The 21019-nt window shown below is 55.4% G+C and overlaps 1 protein-coding gene across 1 annotated transcript; it reads left to right on the top strand.

Moving 5' to 3' along the window:
• Positions 1 to 61: 61 nt before the first annotated feature.
• On the top strand, positions 62 to 11580 carry SCNN1G (sodium channel epithelial 1 subunit gamma). Its single transcript, XM_074840647.1, has 13 exons — positions 62 to 168; positions 365 to 680; positions 1557 to 1851; positions 2267 to 2460; positions 3355 to 3458; positions 3895 to 4058; positions 6784 to 6882; positions 8091 to 8208; positions 8727 to 8805; positions 8885 to 8942; positions 9296 to 9357; positions 9559 to 9634; positions 9887 to 11580. The coding sequence occupies exons 1-13, from the start codon at positions 138 to 140 to the stop codon at positions 10274 to 10276; spliced, it is 1986 nt and encodes a 661-aa protein (XP_074696748.1). The 5' UTR covers positions 62 to 137; the 3' UTR covers positions 10277 to 11580.
• The last annotated feature ends 9439 nt before the right edge of the window (positions 11581 to 21019 follow it).

Raw genomic sequence — 21019 nt, 5'->3', positions numbered from 1 at the left:
CGGCCGCGGAGTGGAGGCGGGGGCGGCGGGGCCGGGGCGGGCCGGGGCGGGCCGGGGCGGGGCGGGCGGCGGGGGGTAGGGACCGGGACGGGCGCTTGCCGGGCCATCGGCAGCGTCGCCGGGGCCGGGATCGCAGCATGGCCCCGCCGGGCCCGGAGGGCGGCCGAGGTGAGGCGGGCGGGGGGGACGGGCGCGACTTCCCCTGGCAAGCGGTGTTGGGCGGCTCGGACCCCCGCCGCGGCGGGGAGGCGGGGGGGGGGGGGGGGGATGCCGGTTCACGGCTCGGCAGCGCGGCCCTGTCAGCGCGGGGGGACCCTGTCCCGTCCCGCGGGGCCGCTCAGGCGCCCGGCACGTCCCCCCGCAGGTGCCCCCGGGAAGAAGATCACGGCCCGGATCAAGCGGACGCTGCCGGTGAAGGGCCCGCAGGCACCGACGCTGAGCGAGCTGATGCGCTGGTACTGCCTCAACACCAACACGCACGGCTGCCGCCGCATCGTGGTGTCCCGCGGCCGCCTGCGCCGCTTCCTCTGGATCCTGCTGACCCTCAGCGCCGTGGGGCTGATCCTCTGGCAGTGCGCCGAGCTCCTCCTCAACTACTACAGCGCCTCGGTCTCTGTCACCGTCCAGTTCCAGAAGCTGCCCTTCCCCGCCGTCACCATCTGCAACATCAACCCCTACAAGTAAGGCATGGGGGCGGGGGGGCGAGGGTGGTCCCCGGCCTGGCGAGCTCCTCAGCCCCCCGCCAGCTCAGCACCAAGCCCCTTCCCGGGCTTATCCTGCCGCGGTGCAGCGCTGCTCGCCAGCCCGGTCTGTCCCAGCCCTGGGTTTTCCCTCTCCGGCACTTTCAGTAACGTACCCACCTTTGTGCGGATGCTCTTCAGATGCGTGTGGGTTATAGTCACACCCTTCGCTCGCTGCCCGCTGAGCTTGGCTCTGTCGATACAGCTTTCTGCTCCAGACAGTCCCTGGTCGGCTCCGTGGTTCTCTTCAGATTCCCTTCTTCCCCAGACCAAAGTTCCAGGATTACAAACAACGCCGTCTCCCGAGGAACGGAAGGGGAACATCTGTCACTCCTCTGTTGCCTCTTTTTTCCCTTATAGGATGCTTCGCCTTTATCAATCAACAATACTTTTTCTCCTGCCAAATTATGCTTTACGTTGATGCCTGTTCTGCTGCCAGCTATCCACCCTGGTCCCTGCAGGCAGTCCAGCTCTCCCGTGTCTCTTGGCACAGATGCAGAAGTCTTATTTCCACAGGCTCTGCCTCCCCGGGCTTGCCAACACAACCTCCAAGGAGCCTGGGAGGCTGGGAGGGTTTCTCTGCAGTTCAGCCTGCTTTGCTTCCTACGCTCCTTGCTCTGAGGTCTCTCTGAGGGCACAGCTGCGTGTCTGCCCACACCGCTGTGAGTTGAGGAGGTGGTGAGAGAGACTGATGTGAGCCTGCGACAGAGGGTTCTGTGCTGAGCGATGAGATTCGCCGTGCCGCGGGCAAAACGCTGCAGCTCGGCGGTGAGGTGAGATGGGATGTCACCTTCTGTCGCCTTGTCTCCAATGCAGGTACAGTTCCATGAAAGACTATTTATCTGAATTGGACAAAGAGACAAAAAAAGCTTTGGAGACTTTCTACGGATTTTCAGAGGGCAAGTCCAAGGTGCGCCGGTCGGTGGGCGAATGGGACAGTGCAGGGAGCGACTTCTTCAAACAGATCCCTCTGCTGAAGTTCGAGGACTTCTCCAAGACGGCGACTGACCTCCGCAGTGGCCAGAAAAGGAAAATAGAGGGCAGTGTCTTTCACAAGGATTCGTCCATAGTGAACTCCGGGGATTCAAATGATATCATTGGCTTTCAGCTGGTGAGTGTCCCTCTCCCTTGGCCAGCCAGTTCCCTGTGGGGTGGTGAAGGGCTGTTTTGGGTTGGTATCCCTCCAGCCAATTTTATTGCTTGCTTAGGTGGCTTTATAGTGAGTAATGCCCCAGCTGCCTCCATGGCTGCCTGCAGATTCATCTCCAGCTCTCTGGAAGACAAATACCTTCCTGAAGTCTACCCAGATAGACTCAGTGCCTTCTGTGACCTTTCCTTTGGGCCTGAAACATTTGAGCGTATCACTTAGCCCTGAGTGAAAGGTCTCTGATGACTCTCTGTCCCCTTTGTGCTACTATAACTTCATACGTGGTTGTTACTGTGGAAGAGAAACAGTATCACACCTACCTTGTAGAATACATAATTTCGTTTCATCTGAAATGCTTTTTCCCCTTTGTAATTATCAGTGCGATGCAAACAACAGCAGTGAGTGTGCACTTTATACATTCAGTTCTGGTGTTAATGCTATCCAAGAGTGGTACAAGCTGCATTACATGAACATCATGGCACAAATTCCCCTGGAGACTAAAGAAAAATTGAGTTATTCTGCTGATGACCTGCTACTGACATGTTTCTTTGATGGCCTATCTTGTGACAAAAGGTCAGTGCACAGAAAATACCTGCCAGCTTAACAGCTTATTTCCGAGTACATAATATATAGGAATTGAATATTTGGTATTTGCTGAATTCCAGCAGGAACCGATTCCATTTTTAAATGAAAGCAAACATTTGCATCTTCGTGAACTTTAATTACGCTCTTTAATTGAATTTGTCTTAGTGTTCTGCTGTCCACGTTTCATATAAACCCATGCTTTTGGGCAGAATCAAATCTACCTGCTTACGATTGTGGCAGGGCGGTAGCAGGAGAGTCATCCCCGCGTCCCGGGGGTGGCAGCTCTGGGGGTACGGTTGCTCCTGCACCTGGGCTGAGCCGTTTCCCCGCTGCCGGGCTGCGCTGTAGCTCTCGTTACCGAAGGCGTTTTGCTTGTGTCTGTAATCCTGCAAACGCTTAACGTCTTTTCTCCGAATGAAGACATTTGCTTGAGTGGGAGGGGATGTTCACAGGGAAGACATGAATGTGCTTGAATCACAAGGGTGTGTCCTCAGCCTCCCCTCTGTGACAGTGGCTATGACATCTTTTCTGAAAAATTAAGATTGGTGTTGCTTTAGCCACCTGGCTGTCGAATGGAAGAGGACTCTGTCCCCTCCACCGCCACCTTCCCGCTAGTTCTGTAAATCCGCTTCCCCCACCTCTCAGTCCCCATTCCCACCTGAAAATCTCCTAAACTTTTCATTTCCCATTAAACCAGATCATATCTCCACATAGTTTCAGGATATTAAGAAAAAGACCCACACTTCTCAGCAAACCAAACTGCTTGCCAAAAAAAAAGTAAGAAACATCCAGTCCTGCTGTGTCTCTGCCAAAACTGCTGATTTTCTCCCACGGGCAATTAAAACTGCAGAGGGCAATGTAACAATACTGGATTTCTTTCAGGCACTTCACTCGCTTCCATCATCCCCTGCACGGCAACTGCTACACCTTCAACAGTGGCGAAAACGGGACGGTCCTGAGCACCTCCACCGGCGGCAGCGAGTACGGTGAGGAGCGGAGTTTGCAGAGGGACTGTTCGATAACAAGCGGTTCCGCAAACTGGATCCTGCTGGAGAGTGATTGATGTGTTGGCTCTAGATGTGCAAGCTGATTGGGGAAATGCTTGTTTGAACTAGTGCAAACTGTTGCCAGAGAATACAAAGATAATATCATTGCATCACTAATGTTTTCCATCTGAAATTACTGCTTCCCGGTTATATAACTTTTTAAAGTAAGTTTCAGCCACGTTCTACGAGACATTATTTGTTTGCTGTGCGTGGGGCCGCGGAGGGACGTTGCTTGCTGCAGTGTCTCAGTCTAGCACTGCAAAGGCCTTGCTGGGTTGTTACAGATAACATTAAATAAACTCTGCTGCCCTCCCTCACCAGGAAAAATGGCTCCAGCTTCTGGTGTAACCGCTCCCGCCTTGTCTCTGTTCTCCAGGCTTGCAGGTGGTTCTGTATATAGATGAAGCAGACTACAACCCCTTCCTGGTGACATCCACGGGAGCCAAGATCATCGTCCACGACCAGAACGAATATCCCTTCATCGAAGACATCGGCACAGAAATTGAGACGGCAGCAGCCACCTCCATAGGGATGCACTTTGTGAGTGACAGCGACCTTGCTTCCGGGCGCCCGGCTCCGTTCCCTTGAAACAGATGTAAATATGAACCCATCCGGTGTTTGAACGTAGCCAGCAGCTGGAAGGTGTCTAAAACCTCACCCCCCCAGCACCCGAAGCGCCCTGAGGAAGTAGCAGTTTTCTGAGCAAAGTTTTCCTTTGCACAGAGGCTCTTGGAAAATCAGGTCTTTGTAAACCCAACAGCTACTGGGACTTTGTTTGTTCTCCCTTTTCTCCCGCCCCTTGGCTTTCCAGGGGATTTTTTTTGTTTTGATTTCACAGCAAAATCCACAACCACAGAAATGTGTTGTCAAGTGCCTCGTTTCGCTTTAGCAATAAGCAGACGAGTTTGCATCCCACGCAGGTTCCAGGGGCAGAAGAGAAGGAGCTCGAGCTGTGGGTAACCCACATTAGGGTCAGGTCCGTAGAGGCGGCTGCAGCACCACCCATTTCACTGTTTTGTGGGTGTAAGTCTCCTTTTGCTGGGTTTCTCGCTATCCCAGCTGTAAAAAAATACTCGTGGGCATCGACTCTGCCTTTGCCAGCTCAGTGAAGCGTCTTGCTTGCCAGCAAGGGCAGGGAGGGCTGCAGCTCCAAATTTCCCCAATTAGTGTAGTGCAGACAAGGCATTTGACCCAAGGGGCTTCTTTTGGTGGCTGAGAAGTAAAAGCAGTGCCATCAGGCAGGCGGGCTTTCCCCTTTCATCTGGATGGGCTGTTAAGTGAGCATTTTAGCTCTGCCTTTTATTCACTGATGGTTGGGTCAGATGCCTCAGCCAGCCTGCTTATCTGTCCGGGCTGGGTGTGCCACATCGAGATAGCCCACGCATCAGAAAAGACATGAAAACCAGGGCTGATGTTTTTAAAACGTGCCAGTAGTTAACTGTCTTGCAGCTGTCTGGAAAACTCTGGCAGCAACTGCTTGATCTAACCAGCGGAGTAAATGCTACCTAACAAACAAAAAGTGAATAGGAGGGGACCAGAACGGTGTAAAGGAGGCAAAGTCTCTTTGCTTTGTAGCTATCACACCGTACAGGAGAAAGTCACTGCAGGCAGAGGCTCAATATTTAATGTCGTATTTTCCCAGCACAGCAGGTTTGGACTGTTGCATATAGTATAAAACCCAAGATTGGACATATCTCTGTGGCTGTGCTTAAAAGATTTGGCACAAGGAAGTGACCTGGCTGCATCCTAACGTAACCCAAAATAGAAGCTGGACACAATTGCTGGACTCAACCCCAAAGCTGGTGACTCTGTAGCACCAGCAAAGGGAGACTCCGGAGAGTCGCGATTGTCAGGACAGGGCTGCACCACCGCGGTGCCGGGTCGGGCCTTGTACCCGCGTCCCCGTACCTGAAGGAGGGAGCAGAGATGTGCAGGCTGCGGCGGTCGCTGCTCCACACGTCCGTGTCCAGGTTATCGCTCGTGTGTTTCTGCTGGGTACTAGGACTCCCCCCCCCACCTCGAAAAATATTCCAAGATGTTTGGAATGCAAACAAGGCATTGCTTGGTAGGAGTTTCAGCGCTTTAGTTAAATATTTAGTTTGGAAATTATTTCAGTACCTGAATGAACAAGCTTTTGTAGGAGTATAAGCCATGACAAAAAAATCCTACACAAAGGATGTCCTCTGCTAGAGGATACGGCGGCAGCCCGAGGCAGGTGTCCTGGCATCAGACTGCCTGCAGCAGTTAAAAGCATATTTAAAAGCTGGTTTCATTCAGTTTTCAGAAGTAAGCCCTTTCTAATATTGAAATCACCTATTTGTGTTCCCTCCAAAGAGAGGTTTGAGCATCTTCCTCACAGCTGACTTGCACCGTCCCTGCCTGTAGCCGCCTGGTCCTGCTGGCTGGTGCTGGCTGTGGCTCTGGCCTCACTCTCCTGTAGATCTAGTCGGTGCTTTAGAGGTAAGCAGGCGTTTCTCAGGTTCCTGCTAAATTGATCCTTTGTAGGATTAGCCCCTAATTTTAAATTCTGTAGAGAAAGATGGGTCAATGGATTCTTAAGTGGATGACATTTCTTGTGGTTTCAGGCCACTTTCTTTGTTACAAAGTGGATAATTGCTGCAGAAAGATAGTTTAGGGGTGAGCAAGGTAAGGCAGCCTGCGGGAAGCTGACGACGTAGCCTGAATGCTGAGATCAGAGATACAAACACTGGATTTAAAGTGACTTTAGAGAGGTGCTGTTGAGCACTAGCACAGCCTGAAGTGCTGTTTTACCCACAGAACGGCAGCAGCCAGTGCAACAACAGCTCAGGAAGGTGTGGGTCTTCACAGAAAACAAACAAAAAAACCCCAAACCTAACCATCAACCCCCCTTCCCTCAAAACACAAACACATCCAGGATAAAGGATGCATAGCCTCTAGGACTTTGCAATGAGAGAAAACATACATATTAATTACTCTGCTTTGAAAAATCCTCACTGTTATGTTTATAGCATCTCGGCATTCCTGCAGAGGTTTTCAAGGAAGGCAGCAGATAATCCAGCCAGAGTGGTGTTTTGGGAAATGGATATTACAAATAAAAAAAAAACACACAACAAACCCTTGTTTTGACAAGTGGTAGACAAATCATTTGAGATGGCAAAAGGTAAACACGCTGTTCAAACCTGCCCCATCACTTACAGTTTCAGAATTGTGATGAACTGCCACTGAAGCCTTTGGTTTCTCTGTGAGCTCCAAATAACAAGATTTGTTCTTTCCTGGTTCTCAGACTCGGTCTCGCAAGCTGAGCAAACCCTACAGTGACTGTACGGAGACTGGCGCTGACATTCCAGTAGAAAATCTCTATAACAAGAGCTACTCGCTCCAGGTAAACCTGTTACCTTTGGTTTTATCAGTCAGAAAACTACCTTCATAAAAAGCTTTGCAATTTTCTGTAGTTCAGGATCTGAGATTGTGAACAGTCCAGCTGTAGGGTCACTGCTTTGAACCACTGATGTAAAATACCCCAGCACTTTTTAAAATCCAAGTTTTATTCTGAAGTGGTTGGTGTTTGACGTTCCCTTAGGCACCCTGTTAGATAAAGAGAGAACATGAGCTCATTAGGCAATTTTCAAGCAATGTGAGACTGGAAAATATTGGCCAAGTAAATGTTGCAGCTTAGTAACCCTTGAAGCCAGAAATTGTGACCTTTAGGACTCCAGGAATAACAGATACCATCTAATCAGTATCCAGATAGCAGGATGTTTGTTTAGAGAGCAAGTTTCCACTAATTTTGCATGGTTTCTGTAATTGGGTCCTCTTGGAGAGTGTCAGTTGTTCTGGCACTCTCCCCTTGAGGACTTGTAATTACATGAGCTGCTGCCTACTGCAAAGCCTGTGCCTAGGCTGGGTTTTTACATTATGGGGCATTACACCTGAAATCTGCTGTGATGTATTGCCAGGTAGGATCACGCAGACATTATCTCAGGTTTTTAATAACAGTACTTCACCGAAACTCAGGGCTCAGGAGGGCTGGGACCAAAAGGCTTGAGAACTGGGATTTCAAAAAGAGAAGTTCAGTTCCTGCTTGTTCCAGCTGATGAAGTATTTTAGCACAAACCACTGACTCTACTGCCCTCCTAATCCTTACAACTCCTGGTCTCCAAATGAGCACCAGCACAACTCAGTGGAAGCTGTGAACAGCTCCACCAGTGAGTCACTTCCCACACCTGGTTGTTGATTCACGGACCACGTGCTGTGGCAGACCAGAAACCTTCTCCTTGGCTGTGGAAAGAGCAGCTGTAGCACTGAAGCTTTTGATGGCTACAGGGGAAGTGGGGGCACTCACAGAACCCCCCTCAGAGAGGATTATATTCTCATTTCTTGCACTAGAGCCTAAACCCTCCGTGGCACTTTCTGCCCGTGTTTGTGTTCACTCATGACAGAACCTGAAGGCCCAGGGAAAGGGGGTTCCCACCTTATGGCTACTACCAGGAACAGGGGGTGTTTTCAGGTGCCTATGAGCCCAGACCCTGGCGCTGCAGAAGTGCTCAGCCTGTGCTTCTCAGACACCAGCTCTGGGTTTGTCTCCCCCAGATCTGCCTGCACTCCTGCTTCCAGAAGGCCATGGTGGACTCATGCGGCTGCGCCCAGTACGCGCAGCCCTTACCGGCCGGGGCAGAGTACTGCAACTACAAGAAGAACCCCAACTGGAGTGAGTAAAACACCTCCTGCACAGCACGTGCCTCAACTACCCGCTGCCAGCCATGGCCCTGCCTGCCCCCTTCACAGCCCTGCCTGCACCCCGCACCTCCCTGAGGGCACAACCCTGCCTGCACCCTGCACCTCCCCAAGGCACAATCCTGCCTGCACCCCGCACTCCCTGGCCACACCACTCTGGGAAGAGGCGAATCTGCCTTAGCCCCTGTTAACACCCCATACCACAGCACCTAAAGCCGCCCCTTGTTTAGATTGACTTGTTTCCTGAGCAGCCATGGAAGTGTCAAGTGGCAGACTTGACTGGGTGAGGCATCTGTTCATGCCTGTAGCAAGGGACAACCACTTCCCAGAGTATTTTGCAATATTTATGGGTAAATCTTTTTATCCCCACCACGTAGGTGATGGCCGCAAAGGCCACCTACACCCCAGCAGCCCCACTCTAGCACAGGTAGCAAAAAAATCACTGTGTTTCTTTCCGGCTTCTCATCCACACATTCCGCTCCCTTCTTGCAGTGTACTGCTACTACAGGCTGCACGAAAAGTTCGTGAAGGAGCAGCTGGGCTGCCAGCAGATCTGCAAAGACGCCTGCAGGTAAGTCCTGCCCATGACCAGAGGTGGAAAGCTGTGTGTGCGTTGGAGCTCCCAGCTGACAGCCTGCCTCTCTCCACAGCTTCAAGGAGTGGGCACTCACCACCAGCATCGCCCAGTGGCCATCCACTGTCTCAGAGGTCAGTTCCTGATTGCACTGGGCCATGACACCAGCGTGGCACAACCAGGCATTAAACAAACCCGCAGGTTCAGCAGGGAAGCGGGGGGGCCCCCGGGGTGTTCGTTAGCACTTCAGTGATGCTCTTCCCAGAGGCTCAGTCTGTAGTGGCCAGGTCAGGGCTTCCCCTCCAGGAGTTCACCATTAAACTAAAATTTAGTTTGTGGGCTGGGACATCCCCTTGGGGACAGCTGGCCCATCACAGGCATTCAATTCTGGCACTTAGGCTGGTCCAAGGAGCACGAGCTCCCTTTCCAGGGGATTTCTGCACAAGCACACACAGCTATAGCAGTATTTTCTCTCTTTTTTTTCCAGGACTGGATGCTTCGAGTTCTCTCTTGGGACAAAGGGCAGAAAATCAACAAGAAGCTGAACAAGTAAGTTCCCATGTCTGTGTTTCTAGCTTGCACCTCAAGCTCAGATATAATCTCAGCAGCCCTAATGATGGCAATTGGGGGAAAAGCTCCCTTAGAGCAGCCCAGCCCTACTGGTCCAACTGGTTATTTGCATAGTTTTTCAGTACCTTTCATGTTATTGTTTTACTAAAGCCTCAGCCTGCCTTCTGTTTTGCCTCTCAGGACGGACCTGGCAAACCTCATGGTGTTTTACAAAGACCTGAACGAGAGATTCATTTCGGAGAATCCTGCCAACACAGTAAGTGAGCGCAGCAGCTCCCAGAAGAGGCGGCTCTTCATCCCACACAGGCTGGGAGTTTTCATCTGGCCGGGGAACGGTTCCGTCCAGGCTGGGGCAGGAAACCATCCTCAGGCGACGCTGCCTTTGCAGCCCTGTGATCCGGGGTCACTTTTCTGGCTGTCCAGCCCCAAGCCCTGCGCCATAACGGTGCCGTGGCCGCGCACCCAGCGCCCACGGGAGCCGATAACCTTCTGCTCTCTTCTGTTCCAGCTCGTCATTCTTCTTTCCAACTTCGGAGGCCAGCTGGGCCTTTGGATGAGCTGCTCGGTCGTTTGCGTCATCGAGATCGTCGAGGTCTTCTTCATCGATTCGCTTTCCATCGTAATGCGGCGCCAATGGCAAAGGGCAAAGAAATGGTGGAACGACCGAAAAAGGGACCGCTCGGGGAAGGCTCCGCAGGCCGGCGAGCTGGAGAGGCAGGGCCACGATAACCCTGTCTGCATCGACGAGGACCTGCCCACCTTCAACACCGCCCTCCGCCTGCCACTGCCCCAGGACAGCCCCTTGCCCAGGACTCCCCCCCCCAATTACAGCACTTTGCGGCTCGAATCGGCCTTCACGGAGCAGCTGCCCGACACGCTGGAGGCTGGGCAGCGCTGACGTGGGTGTGCCCGCCCATCCGGGTGCCAAAGTAAGAGGCGGGTGCTGGACCCGTGTGCCCGGGGCGAGCGGCACACGTCTGGACGAGCGCTGACGGGCTGTCGGGCCAGACCCTTATTCAGGGATTGAACTTGCAGTCGCAGCTTCTCTGAGCAAAGCTCAGACTTGGAAGCCAAGGGCGCAGAGACATTACGTCAGGAACTTCAAGCAACGTCAGTTTTCCAGTTAATTGTTGCAGGAGATGGCTGGAGCAGGACGGGGTGCTGAGCTGGAGTGTCTTGGGTGCGTTAGCAGCCGGCTGCACGCGCCCCGGTGTGTGTGGGCAGGAGTTACCCCACAGCAGCAGGTTGTTGCCACACAGAGAATTAACACGAATTGCTCTCTGCTGTGTGGCTTGACTTGTGGGGAAAACCCCGGGGCTTTCAGGAATGCAGCACCATGTCAGGGGTTCGGGAAGAGCACAGAATGGATGAAAGGAAAGCTCTGAAGTTGAATTTTGATATGGCACCTGATTCCAAAGGTGCCTGGAAGAGCTCTTTGTTCTGAGGCGAGAGGTTGGTAGAGCAAGTTACCCCACAGCTTGAGTAGGAGACCCTGAGTATCCCCAAAGACTCACCTGAAAAGGGCATGAAATCTAATTCGGATCACAACAACGAGCTGCATACTCTGCAAGCTTGTTCCCTTTTACACTACTCAAGCTGGCAATTAAGTGTAACCTCAGAGCAGCTCATTAAGCAGCACGTGGCTTCCCAGAAGCCTCCCAGGGACCTGGCTGCCCTCTTCCTGCCCGACCCCACGCTGGCCGTGCCCAGGGAGGCTTCTAGAACACCCCGCTCACACCCCTCCGTCCCCAGGGCTGCCTCGGCACCTGCCTTTTGCCTCCTGTGCACGCGCCGCTTCCACCACGCTGCACCCACAGGCAGGCCAGGGGCTGCTGCCTGCACCCCCGTGGCTCTGGGGACACTCCCAGGGCCCCCCGCTGCGGTGGCAGCGCCCTCCCCCTTGCTCCTTGTCCTGCTCCCAACTCGTTCCGACCGCAGCCGATCCCCCACTGCCTGGCACGCGCTGTGTAGATGTGGAGGATGAATCAAGCCTGCACCGGGCTGACTGCTCGGGGTTTCCATAGAGCAAGAGTGATCCAGAGCGTGCATGTAAAAGTCTGTTTTCCTTTCTCTATGTAAACTTATTTTATATAGGACAGCAAGAATCCAGAAAGGTTCTTTAATGTGCAATAAAACATATTTTAACTGAGTTATTTAAAGAGCTGATAAACTGAAAAAAATAAAGATATATTTTTTGAATAACTGCTCTGCCTTTTTTAAAAAAAAAAAAAAAAGAAAATCAGTGCTCTGAGTTACTTCCCTGCCGACATCCCAGGAGCTTGTGGGACTCGCCTGTGCCTGCCCTGGGGCTGACGGGCGCCCCAGGCTCCTCTGCAGAGGAGGGGTCTGTGCTGCAAAGCACAGCTGGACCCGGCGGGGGGAGCGGGGCTGTGGTGAAATGCCTTTCAGAGAGCAGCATCGGCTGTGAGGGGACGGGAAACGCTGGGACCTCAGGGATCCCCTGACAGCTCCGCTCCTGGACAGTCTGGAGACGCAGGGGAGGAGAGAGCGGGGCCTCGGAGCAAACCACTGCCTGTTCCCCTCACCTCTAGCAACATCAAATAGTGACGACGCTCATTACACCAGACTTGCCCCATTTGCTGTAGTGGCAAAACAACCCCGAGAAAACCAAAGCAGCCTGGGCAAGCCACGTGCCCGCCCGGGCCACCTCCTCCTTTGTACCACAGGCGTGAGCTGTCGCAGCCACAGCAGAGTTCAGAGCCAGACCACGGCTTGCAGCAGCTCCTTCCTCACCAGCCTGCTGCTTCCTCATATAGGAGCTGCTTTGGCTCAGGTAGTCCTGACCAAGGACCCTCTTCCAGATGCAGATACTTGCTAAAACCAGTTTTGAGTCCAGCTCTTACAAAGCAGAGCCTCCTGCGAACGCTGGGGCGGGGGGGAACACCTCCCTGGGCAGCAGGAAGCAAACACGATGAAGTGGGACATACCCCGGTCTGTTCTCACCTGTACCCACATGTGCCATGGCGCTGGCAGCTCTCACAGGGTCCCCAAACTTTGCTCACCACGGGCTCACCCTCACCAAGGAGGGGCTGGAGGATCCCAGTTTGCTGCTGAGGCAGCTCAGCCCAGCTCCTTCCCCACTGCTCAGCCTCCTCTTCCTCTCAGGCTGCTCAGGTGACTCTGCCCCACTCCCAGCAACCCTCTAGCTCCAGGAGCTGGGTTAAATCAGCAGGTGCTACTTGTGTAATCAGCCCCCTTGGAAAGGAAGAAAACTCCCTGCAGCTGCTGCTCAGAGCATCAAGCTGCACCCGGGTCCCGTGGCCAGGGAAGGTGTTGGCAGCCGGCACGGCTCGGGCCAGGCGGGGAGTCGTGTCCTCCACGCTTCCCATCATGGTGCAGCCAGAAGCTGCGTTGTGTGGGTGCCACAGGCTGGTCCCCTGGTCTTTCTTTGGGGTACCTGAGAGTTCACAACACAGACAAAGCCTTGAGTAACACCTTCATTAGGGCAAAGCCTTCGTTAGGGCAAAGCCAGACCTTGGTTGGAGCTGTAAAGCAGATGACACTCCAACCAGTGGTAATTTTAGAAAGGTTTGTATTTTTAAAGGCTTCCCAGAGCAAAACGAAAGTCTTTTAAAATAAACAAAGTGGTGCCAATCCTGCAAGAAAGCTGTTGTACTGACTGCTCAGATTTTACACCCAGTAACTGCAGTTCTAATAAGGAAAATCTATGATTGACTGAGAGCAAAGCTGCTGGAGCGCAGCGTTCCCCTGCAGCACTCCTCTGAGGCCTCTGCTCAATCACCCGGGACACGTGTGTCCTGTCGGGCGCTTTTCGGCATGAGCAATCCCTTTCAGCTCTGGAAAAGCGCAGGTTTGCTGTCAGTGCTTTTTGCATTAACTTCTCAGGGCAGGCACAGCACCTTTTCCACTTGTATGAATAATCCTCAGGAGGCAGAAAGCCACAGAGCAGCCTCAGAAATGGATTACTTCATCGTGAATTAAATACTGGACTCTGCTGAACTCCTGAGTCATCTTCAACACAGAAAACTACCCAGGATGGTACGAGAAGCAGGTGTGACAACACTAAACATCATAAAGCGTTTGAGAAACTCAGCTTGGAGTTTATAGGAACCACAGGCTGTAAAACGTGGTTCAGTGATATCCCCTTCGCTGCTGCAGCCGCTGCTCTGAGGGTTGGGTGGGAGCCCCGCTCTCTTCCCATGGGGATGGTATTCCTGGGAGACTCGGGGTGCACGGCAGGAGCCTGGCCAGCCCCAGGCAGCCCCTCGCTCGCCGGCAGCCCCCCACTCGCCTCCCGGCCCTGGGATAGACCTGCCTCTCGCTACCGGACCTGGCCGCGGTGTCCAGGCTCCCGGGCCGGGGTGACGATGGCCCCAGCCCCACAGACCCACGGCTTTGGCTTCATGGCACCGGGGCGCTGCAGGGGAGCGGCTGCGCTCCCTGAAAAGGCAGTGCAGGCAGCATCGCAGGCAGAGCGCTGCCTCGGCAGCCGGGCGGAGGACAGGCTGGGAGAGGTGTCGAAACAACCTTGCAGCGGGCAGGTGCCGGTGACTCACGGGGAAAGGCTGCCTGCACGCCGGGACCAGCCCTTTGGAGGAGAGGGGGTGCAGCATGTGAACCTCACTCAGCTCCTCCACAGCTCCCAGCAGCAGCCATTGCTGGAGGGGAGAAAGTTGTGGGTGATGGTGGAGCTTCTGGGCTGGGGGAGGGCTGAGGAGGAGGAAAATTCAGCTGCACAGAGGTTTGCCGGACAGCAGGAGTCCGCCAGTGCCTGTCCTGACCAGCAGTGCGCAGACAGAAGTGGGGTTTGAAAGCACATGGAGCCTGCCGGCCCTTCTCCGGCCCAATGGGGAGCAGACACCCCCGTACAGTGCGTTACCGAGCCTGCGGGTCAGACCCAGCGCTGGCTTCCTCTCCACAGAATCACAGAATCATTCAGGTTGGAAAAGACCCTCGGGATCATCGAGTCCAACCATCAGCCTGACTCTACAAAGTTCTCCCCTACACCATATCCCCCCACTTCTTACACAATTGCCCCATAACAACCTTCAGGGGCATGGACCAAATCTGGGTTTTTTCAGAGAAGTCTTCCCAGCCAACCCCAACTCAAATCGTTTTGCTTGCGGGTGCCTGATTTCTGTAGTTACTGTCCTGACCTCCCCCATCCCCCGGCAGCACTGCCAGGGCTGCGCGGGCTTTCGTCCTCCCACGAGGAGTTTGGGGGCTGGTTTGTTGTCCCACCGCTGGCCTCGCCTGCTGGTGGCTCCCCCAGGGCTCCGGCTCCCTTGCACAAGTGTGCAAACACGTGCTGAGAAAGCCACGGCAAGAGGGGCCTGTGCAGAGACAGACTCCAGCTGCAGTGGCGGGACTTGCCACTTAAGTACTTTTGAGAATCAAAACTACCGGGCAAAGGCTTTTCCTGGGTGGAAAACAAGACTCTCCCCCTGACTCTGTTTGTTCCACTGCTCAGCATGAACAGCCAGCACAAAGGGGACTCAAAGAGACAACGGCCAAATGCAGGATGGATGTGTGGTTTCCGTATCAGACAGAATTTCACCTGGTAATCCAGAGAAAAGTGGGAGCATCCAACCTCTCAGTCAACCAGGATGAAAAACTTGCCCAGGATGTGACAGTAAGTCACAGATTCCTTGGAAAACACCTCTGAGATGCAGCCTGGTCCCCTCCCGATCCCAGCTGGCCCGACCCCACGGGGCGCAGCAGCCCCAGGGACACCAGCCCTGAGGGGTGACTCCAGCCTCCCTCGGGGTGAGGGGATGGCTGCCCAGAGCTGCTCCCCACAGCTGCAGCTGGGCAGCACCGACGGGGTTAAAGGCTGCCCGGGCCCCTTCCAGCCAGGTGAGGTTGGGGTCCTCCGCAAAGGAATTAAATGCCTCGTTAATGTAAATGGGGCTGGGCTGGGGAAAGGCATCTCCAGCCCATGCCTATGGAAAACCCTTCCAGGCTCTGAGCCCCCACTTGTGCCGGGCCATAGGGTGCAGCTCTGGGGAGGCCACAGCTGGAGGTTGTGGATGTTTTAATTTTACCCCTTCACCTTCAGGGCAGGCTGAGCCAGCTCCGTAACCATCAGCACTGGGAGGTTTCTCCTCCAGGCACCCCCGAAGGGGCTCGCAGGGCTCAGCCAGCCCTCGCAGGAAACACCCAGCGAGGGGCTCTGTGCCGCGAGAGCCCCCCCGTGCCTCCCGCCCGCGGCCTGGGACATCGGTGCTGCCGCCAGACCCCGCAGCCCGTCGGTGACACACACACTGGAGCAACGGTCGCTCTCCCCACGCAGCAGCGATTTCCCTCTGCTCGGAGCCGTGGCCGACGCTGCTCCCGGGGCCCAGAGCGGTGCGGGAGGCTCCGGCGGCGGGAGTGCGAGATGGGGGGCACTTTGTGGTACAAAATCGTTGTCTTGGCGTGAAAGTCCCACTGCCCGTCTCGGTGACACCGCAGCGGTGAGCACCACGCGGCCGGGGCTGGGCGATGCCCCGCGGCCAGACGCCAGGTCTGAGCCGTCCCCAGCAGCCCGGCCCGCACCCGGTGCTTGGCAGAAGCGTTTTCCAGCAGCCTCAGCCCCGGGAGAGCTGCGGCAGCTGGAGCATCCCCAGCCCAGGCCCGCGCCGTGGCAGTGCCGGAGCGGTTCTGTGAGTCAGAGGTTAAGCCGCGATTGCAGCAGCTGCCGTCCGCAGCGACATGCCGCGACGCGGCTCCGGCACTAATCCCGACGCCGGCATCTCCCTGCGAACAGGACGGACCGGGAGGTGCGGGGTCGTCACCGGTTCCCACAGCCGGTAATGCCGGCAGCAGGGCTGGGCAGTGGCTGACAGACCCCGGGAGGAGCGAGAGCCGGGGCTGAGCATGACCAATGCCTGTGGAGGGGAAGGAGAGGAGGAACCCAGGCCTGGCTGGGCAATCCCACCTGAGAAACTTCCCTCCCGTCCAGGGGGGCCTGGAGCTGCCACTCCAGCCGGGGGGCAGCGCCGGTCCCAGCTCTCCCCACTGCTCGAACCATCTCCTGGTGCCCCAGGACATGCGGGCAGCGCTGCAACAGCCCCCTCCTCTGCCAGATGCCCACCCTGCTCTGCCCCCACGCCAGCGCTCGCTTGCCAGCCCCGCCAGCCCCCCGAACCCCACCCATGCTCGGTGAGGGCTGCTGGGCCTCGGGCTGCACTTGCTGGCCTCTGGCCACAAAGTTTCTACTCAAAACGAGCCCTGGCCTGCAGGTCTCACCACTGCACGCACAGGGCACTCGATGCTTCCTGAAGCGACGGCACAACTACCCAACCACCTCGCTCCTGAGCAGCTTTTCTCTTGGGAATGACGCTTTCTGGCAGCAAGGGCTCCCCAATCCCTGGGGTTCTTTTATGGAATCTCTTTCTCCATCCATCCCCCTTCTTCCTAACATCCCACTCATCTGCTCATCCCACTCCAGACACCCCCCTCACCCTGCTCATCCCTCTCTGGAGCAGTGGGGGCTCAGGACACCCCGGCCCCGGGGGGCTCGGGGCTGGGCAGGGGCTCTGCCGGCCGTCCCTGCGGCACAGGGAGCAGGAATGCCGTGCGGCGGGTTCCCGCAGCAGCTGGCCGTGCTGCACCCGGGCTCTTCCCCTCGGCCCAGGCAAGAGCAGCCGCAGGGCGCTGACCCCGGAGCTGCGCCTGCTCCCCAGCCCAGTTGCAACACGGCCCAAGGTATAAACAGGGAAATACACCTGCCTTTGGGGCTGCGGACAGCGTGTTCCTGGTGTTTTGGCATCTCTTGTACCATCACCCTGCTTTGGCACTTCCCTGTAACACTCCCGCACCGCCTTGTCTCTCCCGGTCTCACATTCCTGCCTCAGTTTCCCTTCCAGAAGGAGCTGGGTGGGAGCCGCATCCCCCCGGGGGGCTGACTCTCCCCGTGCTGCCGGGCATGCAGGCCGGCTGCCGGCCCCACGCCACTCTCCACACATGCCCCCTGCCCCGTGCCGTGCCCCACGCTGCCCCAGACGGTGTTTTCGCCCTGGCAGCCACGCTGTCAGGCGGCTGTCCCCGCGGGACACGGGGCAGGGGGGATGGTGGCCAGCAGAGCCCCTCTCAGGCCAAGGGACACGAGGCAGTGTCACCCCGACCTGCCTCCTCCTGCCCGCTCCAGGCAGCCGGGCAAGCGCAACCCCCTCCAGCCTGCGGATACGGGATCACTTCTGTCTCCTTCCACCCGTGCACTTTGAACATTTCTAAAGGTGGGAAAACGTGTGTGTCCACTGGATTTATTCACCTGCAGTTTCAAACGCGCAGCAGTGCCGTGGTGATGCGATCACCGTGGCTGGAGGCAGGTGCTGGCCAGAGCCGGGTGAATCACTTGTTTTCACAACGCCTCTTGCCCGGCACTGTCCTCCCTTGTGTTTTAAGACTTTCTCACCCAAGTTTACATAACGAACCCTGAAAGGTACAAGCTGTTCCCCTGGTTAATCACGAAGGGTAATCCTCCCCACTCTTGTTCATGCTATAAAAAAATCATCGGTCACAAAATATTTCACATTTCCGCCAGAACATGGGAGAGGACCATAAAGCACGGGCCCACGGGGATCTTTGCGGTGCTGCGGCATCCCGGGGCCGGACCCCACCCACAGCCACCGCATCTTTTGACTCTGGAGTCACAGCGCGCTGGTTGTTTTTTCCAGCAATCTTCTACGGCAGAAAAGGCCAATGAGTGCAACTAATTCCCTGTCACCCTGACTAGTTACGGAGTGGAGCGGGCCTGGGGAAGCCCCAGCAGTGACAGATGCTGCTGAGCACGCAGCCCGCTGCGGTCCTGTGCCATGAGCCGGCCGGGTTTCACCCACACGTGGGGCGAGTTGCGACGCAACGATCGATGTCATTCACTCTCGGGCTGCGGGGGCTGCGCCTGCGCCGGGTCTTGCCCCGTCCCTCCCGTTGTGGAACCAACAGCAGAACCTCACGGCGCGGTGGGAGCCGCCAGCAGCACCGAACCCCGGCACGGGCCAGCCCGGGTCCCGCCAGCCCCGCGGCCAGGCTGTTGCCACCGGCTGAGCGTGCTGTGCCAGGCCCGGGGGGGCTGTTCCCTCCCCTCTTCTGCTGCTTGTAAAACAAAACCAGGCTCGGTTTTACTGCCTGATCTTTGTAACGCAAACATTTCGTTAAAAAGGTTTTATACGCAGCGGTTACCGGTGCAGGTTGGCTGGAGATGCTCGCTAACGTTTGACTGTGATTCTACTGGTTGCAACTGAATTACTCTATTTTGTTCAGTGACAGTGTGTCTCTGAAAGCGCACCCGATAAACCCAGCAGTTAAATGCTGAACGAGCCCGTTTGCGCCCTGCACGGCGCGGGCGGGCGATGCCCGGCTTCCCTGGGCAGCGCGGTGCCGACCACCAACGCGACGAGCGCCGGGCCGGCGCGCTGCTCCCTCGCAGCAGGGCTGCCTGCAAACCCCAGAGCCGTCCGACTGGAAGCTGGGCTGCAGACATGACTAATATTTAGCACGTACGTCTTGCAGCTCCTGCTAAATGGCAACCTAATTAGCAGGTGCGTGTGTGCTGGCGGTGCCTGCGAGAGGGGCCGCCCGCCACGGGCCGCCGCAGAGCAGGGCAGGTAACGCCGGGCAGCAAAGCCACCGCGCCGCTCCCGTTTCTGGAGTCCAAAGAGCCTTTGCAAATCCTGGTGAAATCCCTGAGCACCGAGGAGCGACCTCGGCACCCACCTGGCGTGATGAAAGGCATAATTAGGCCCAAAGAAATGCAGATTTACACACAGCCGGATAGCAACGAGTCAGATATGTTTTTTCCGGTGACCTGAACCGAGTCCTACTAACGGGGTTGTAATTTTGGAGCAACTTCCTCCACGAGAGCTGACCTTGAGTCTGTGTTGGGCTCTGACACAATCGCCTCCACTCCTCATCTTCATATACAGGCCTAAAAATCAGCCCAGAAACCTTTTCAGCCTTCTTTGCATCCAACCCAGCCACCATTAAAGTATTTTCCTTTTACCAGATAAATTTAGGACCAGCTGATATTTTCAAAACCCTACAGATGAGCCCGATGGTGCCGTTTTCTGGCTGATTTGCCCCGTGTATCCAGTTTCTCAGCTGTGTTTAGCTGCTGTCAGTGGTGCATCACGCCACACATCAGCCCGACTCGCAACACAACGCCTGGGGTGCAGAAGAGCTTTCCATGGTGTTTTTCAGCTGTATTTTTAGCAGGAGGTTTTTGCTTATGAAATAAACTTTCTCATGAAGCAAGCGAGAGAGACACCAGGAAGTCAGGCTAAATTCAAGGTCACTTGGCTTCACAGCTGATGTTTCAAACCGCTGAACACATGCAGCCTGCTCTATTTTCAGCGTTAGAGCTGCCAGTGCTGGTGACAGACATTGTTCTCCGGGGAGATAAGTAGTGATAGAAGGGCAATTATTTTGACAGGACAGAGGTTAGAAACTGGGTAAGTCCTGGTACTCACCATCAAACCTGTTCGTTCTAGCTTCACTTGGAAATACGGTTTAAACACAATCCCGCATTCCACTCCTGAATGGCAGGAGGTACACTTGTGCGATTTAAAACTAAAAATCCCTTTTGTTCCCAAACAACAAAACATGGGGACATTTGGGAAAGTCTGACCAGGTCCTGATTGAACAAGAACCTGTGATTACTTTTCCTAGCAAGAGGCGATCATTACCTTTTACAATGCTTTTGCTCTGCGGTGATTCATAGTTCCGAAGAGGTTTATGCATGTTTACTGTTCTGCTGTGAGGAGTTAACGTCTCCCACAACGGCTCAGGATGCTCAAGGTTTTACCTCTAAACCCTGTTTGTGCCATAGTGCTGGGTTCAGGGGTCCCACCTGACGGCACGCAGTGTGCTGGCAGTGTAGGGAAACACAGAAAATAAATGGGGGGGGGGGGGGTGTCTCTCCAACCCCCCCCGAGGGCTTCACTATGTGATCAACAGGAATCAGTGTGTGAGACACGTAAGATTGAGATTAAGTCCTAAAATCCAACAGCACACGCTAAACACCGTGGAAATCGCAGACAAGGGGGCTGTGGGGGTGCACCCGGCCCTGTCCGAGCCGCTCGTGTCCCACCCTCAGAAGCAGAGAAGAGCTGCTTCGTTTTTTGATTTTGTTGTCATTTTATGGAAGCAGAGCTCATTTCTCCCAGCAAGAGACCGTCACCTGCCAGGCTCGGCCTGCGCCGCCCCCCGGGCAGAGTCCTGCTCCTTCTGTTTAAGCATCAACACCCTCCGCAGTCGCGGGGTGCACGAGACGCTCCCGGGAAAGCACATCCAGGGGCAGCCCGGAGAGTAAACACAGCTGTGCAGGGGGGCTTTTTTTAGGAAAAAAATAATATTGTAAGGTCTTATACTTATTTTAAAAAAAGGATTATAAGATCTTTTAGAAAAAGATTATAAGATCTTTAAAAAAAAAGGGTTCTAGAACCTTTCAGCGTGCGCCACAGGCCGTCCCGGGGGGTGGCGGGCACGGGGGAGGCCGCAGCAGCGGGGTGACGTCTCGAAGCAGACCCAGACCGTGAGCTGCTGCAGGCAGGGGTCAGGGCAGCGGCCACGACACCCGGTCCTGCTGTGACCCCCCCGCCCCTCCCGAGCGACTCCCGCGGCCCGGCTGCGCCCCTCCCGTTCCAACCGGGATTTGTCACCTTTTGGGGAGAATCCC

Source organism: Strix aluco, chromosome 15, assembly GCF_031877795.1.
Source record: "Strix aluco isolate bStrAlu1 chromosome 15, bStrAlu1.hap1, whole genome shotgun sequence".
Lineage (NCBI taxonomy): Eukaryota > Metazoa > Chordata > Aves > Strigiformes > Strigidae > Strix > Strix aluco.
Note: the sequence above shows the minus strand (reverse complement) of the source record. Positions and strands in the feature narration are given on the sequence as shown.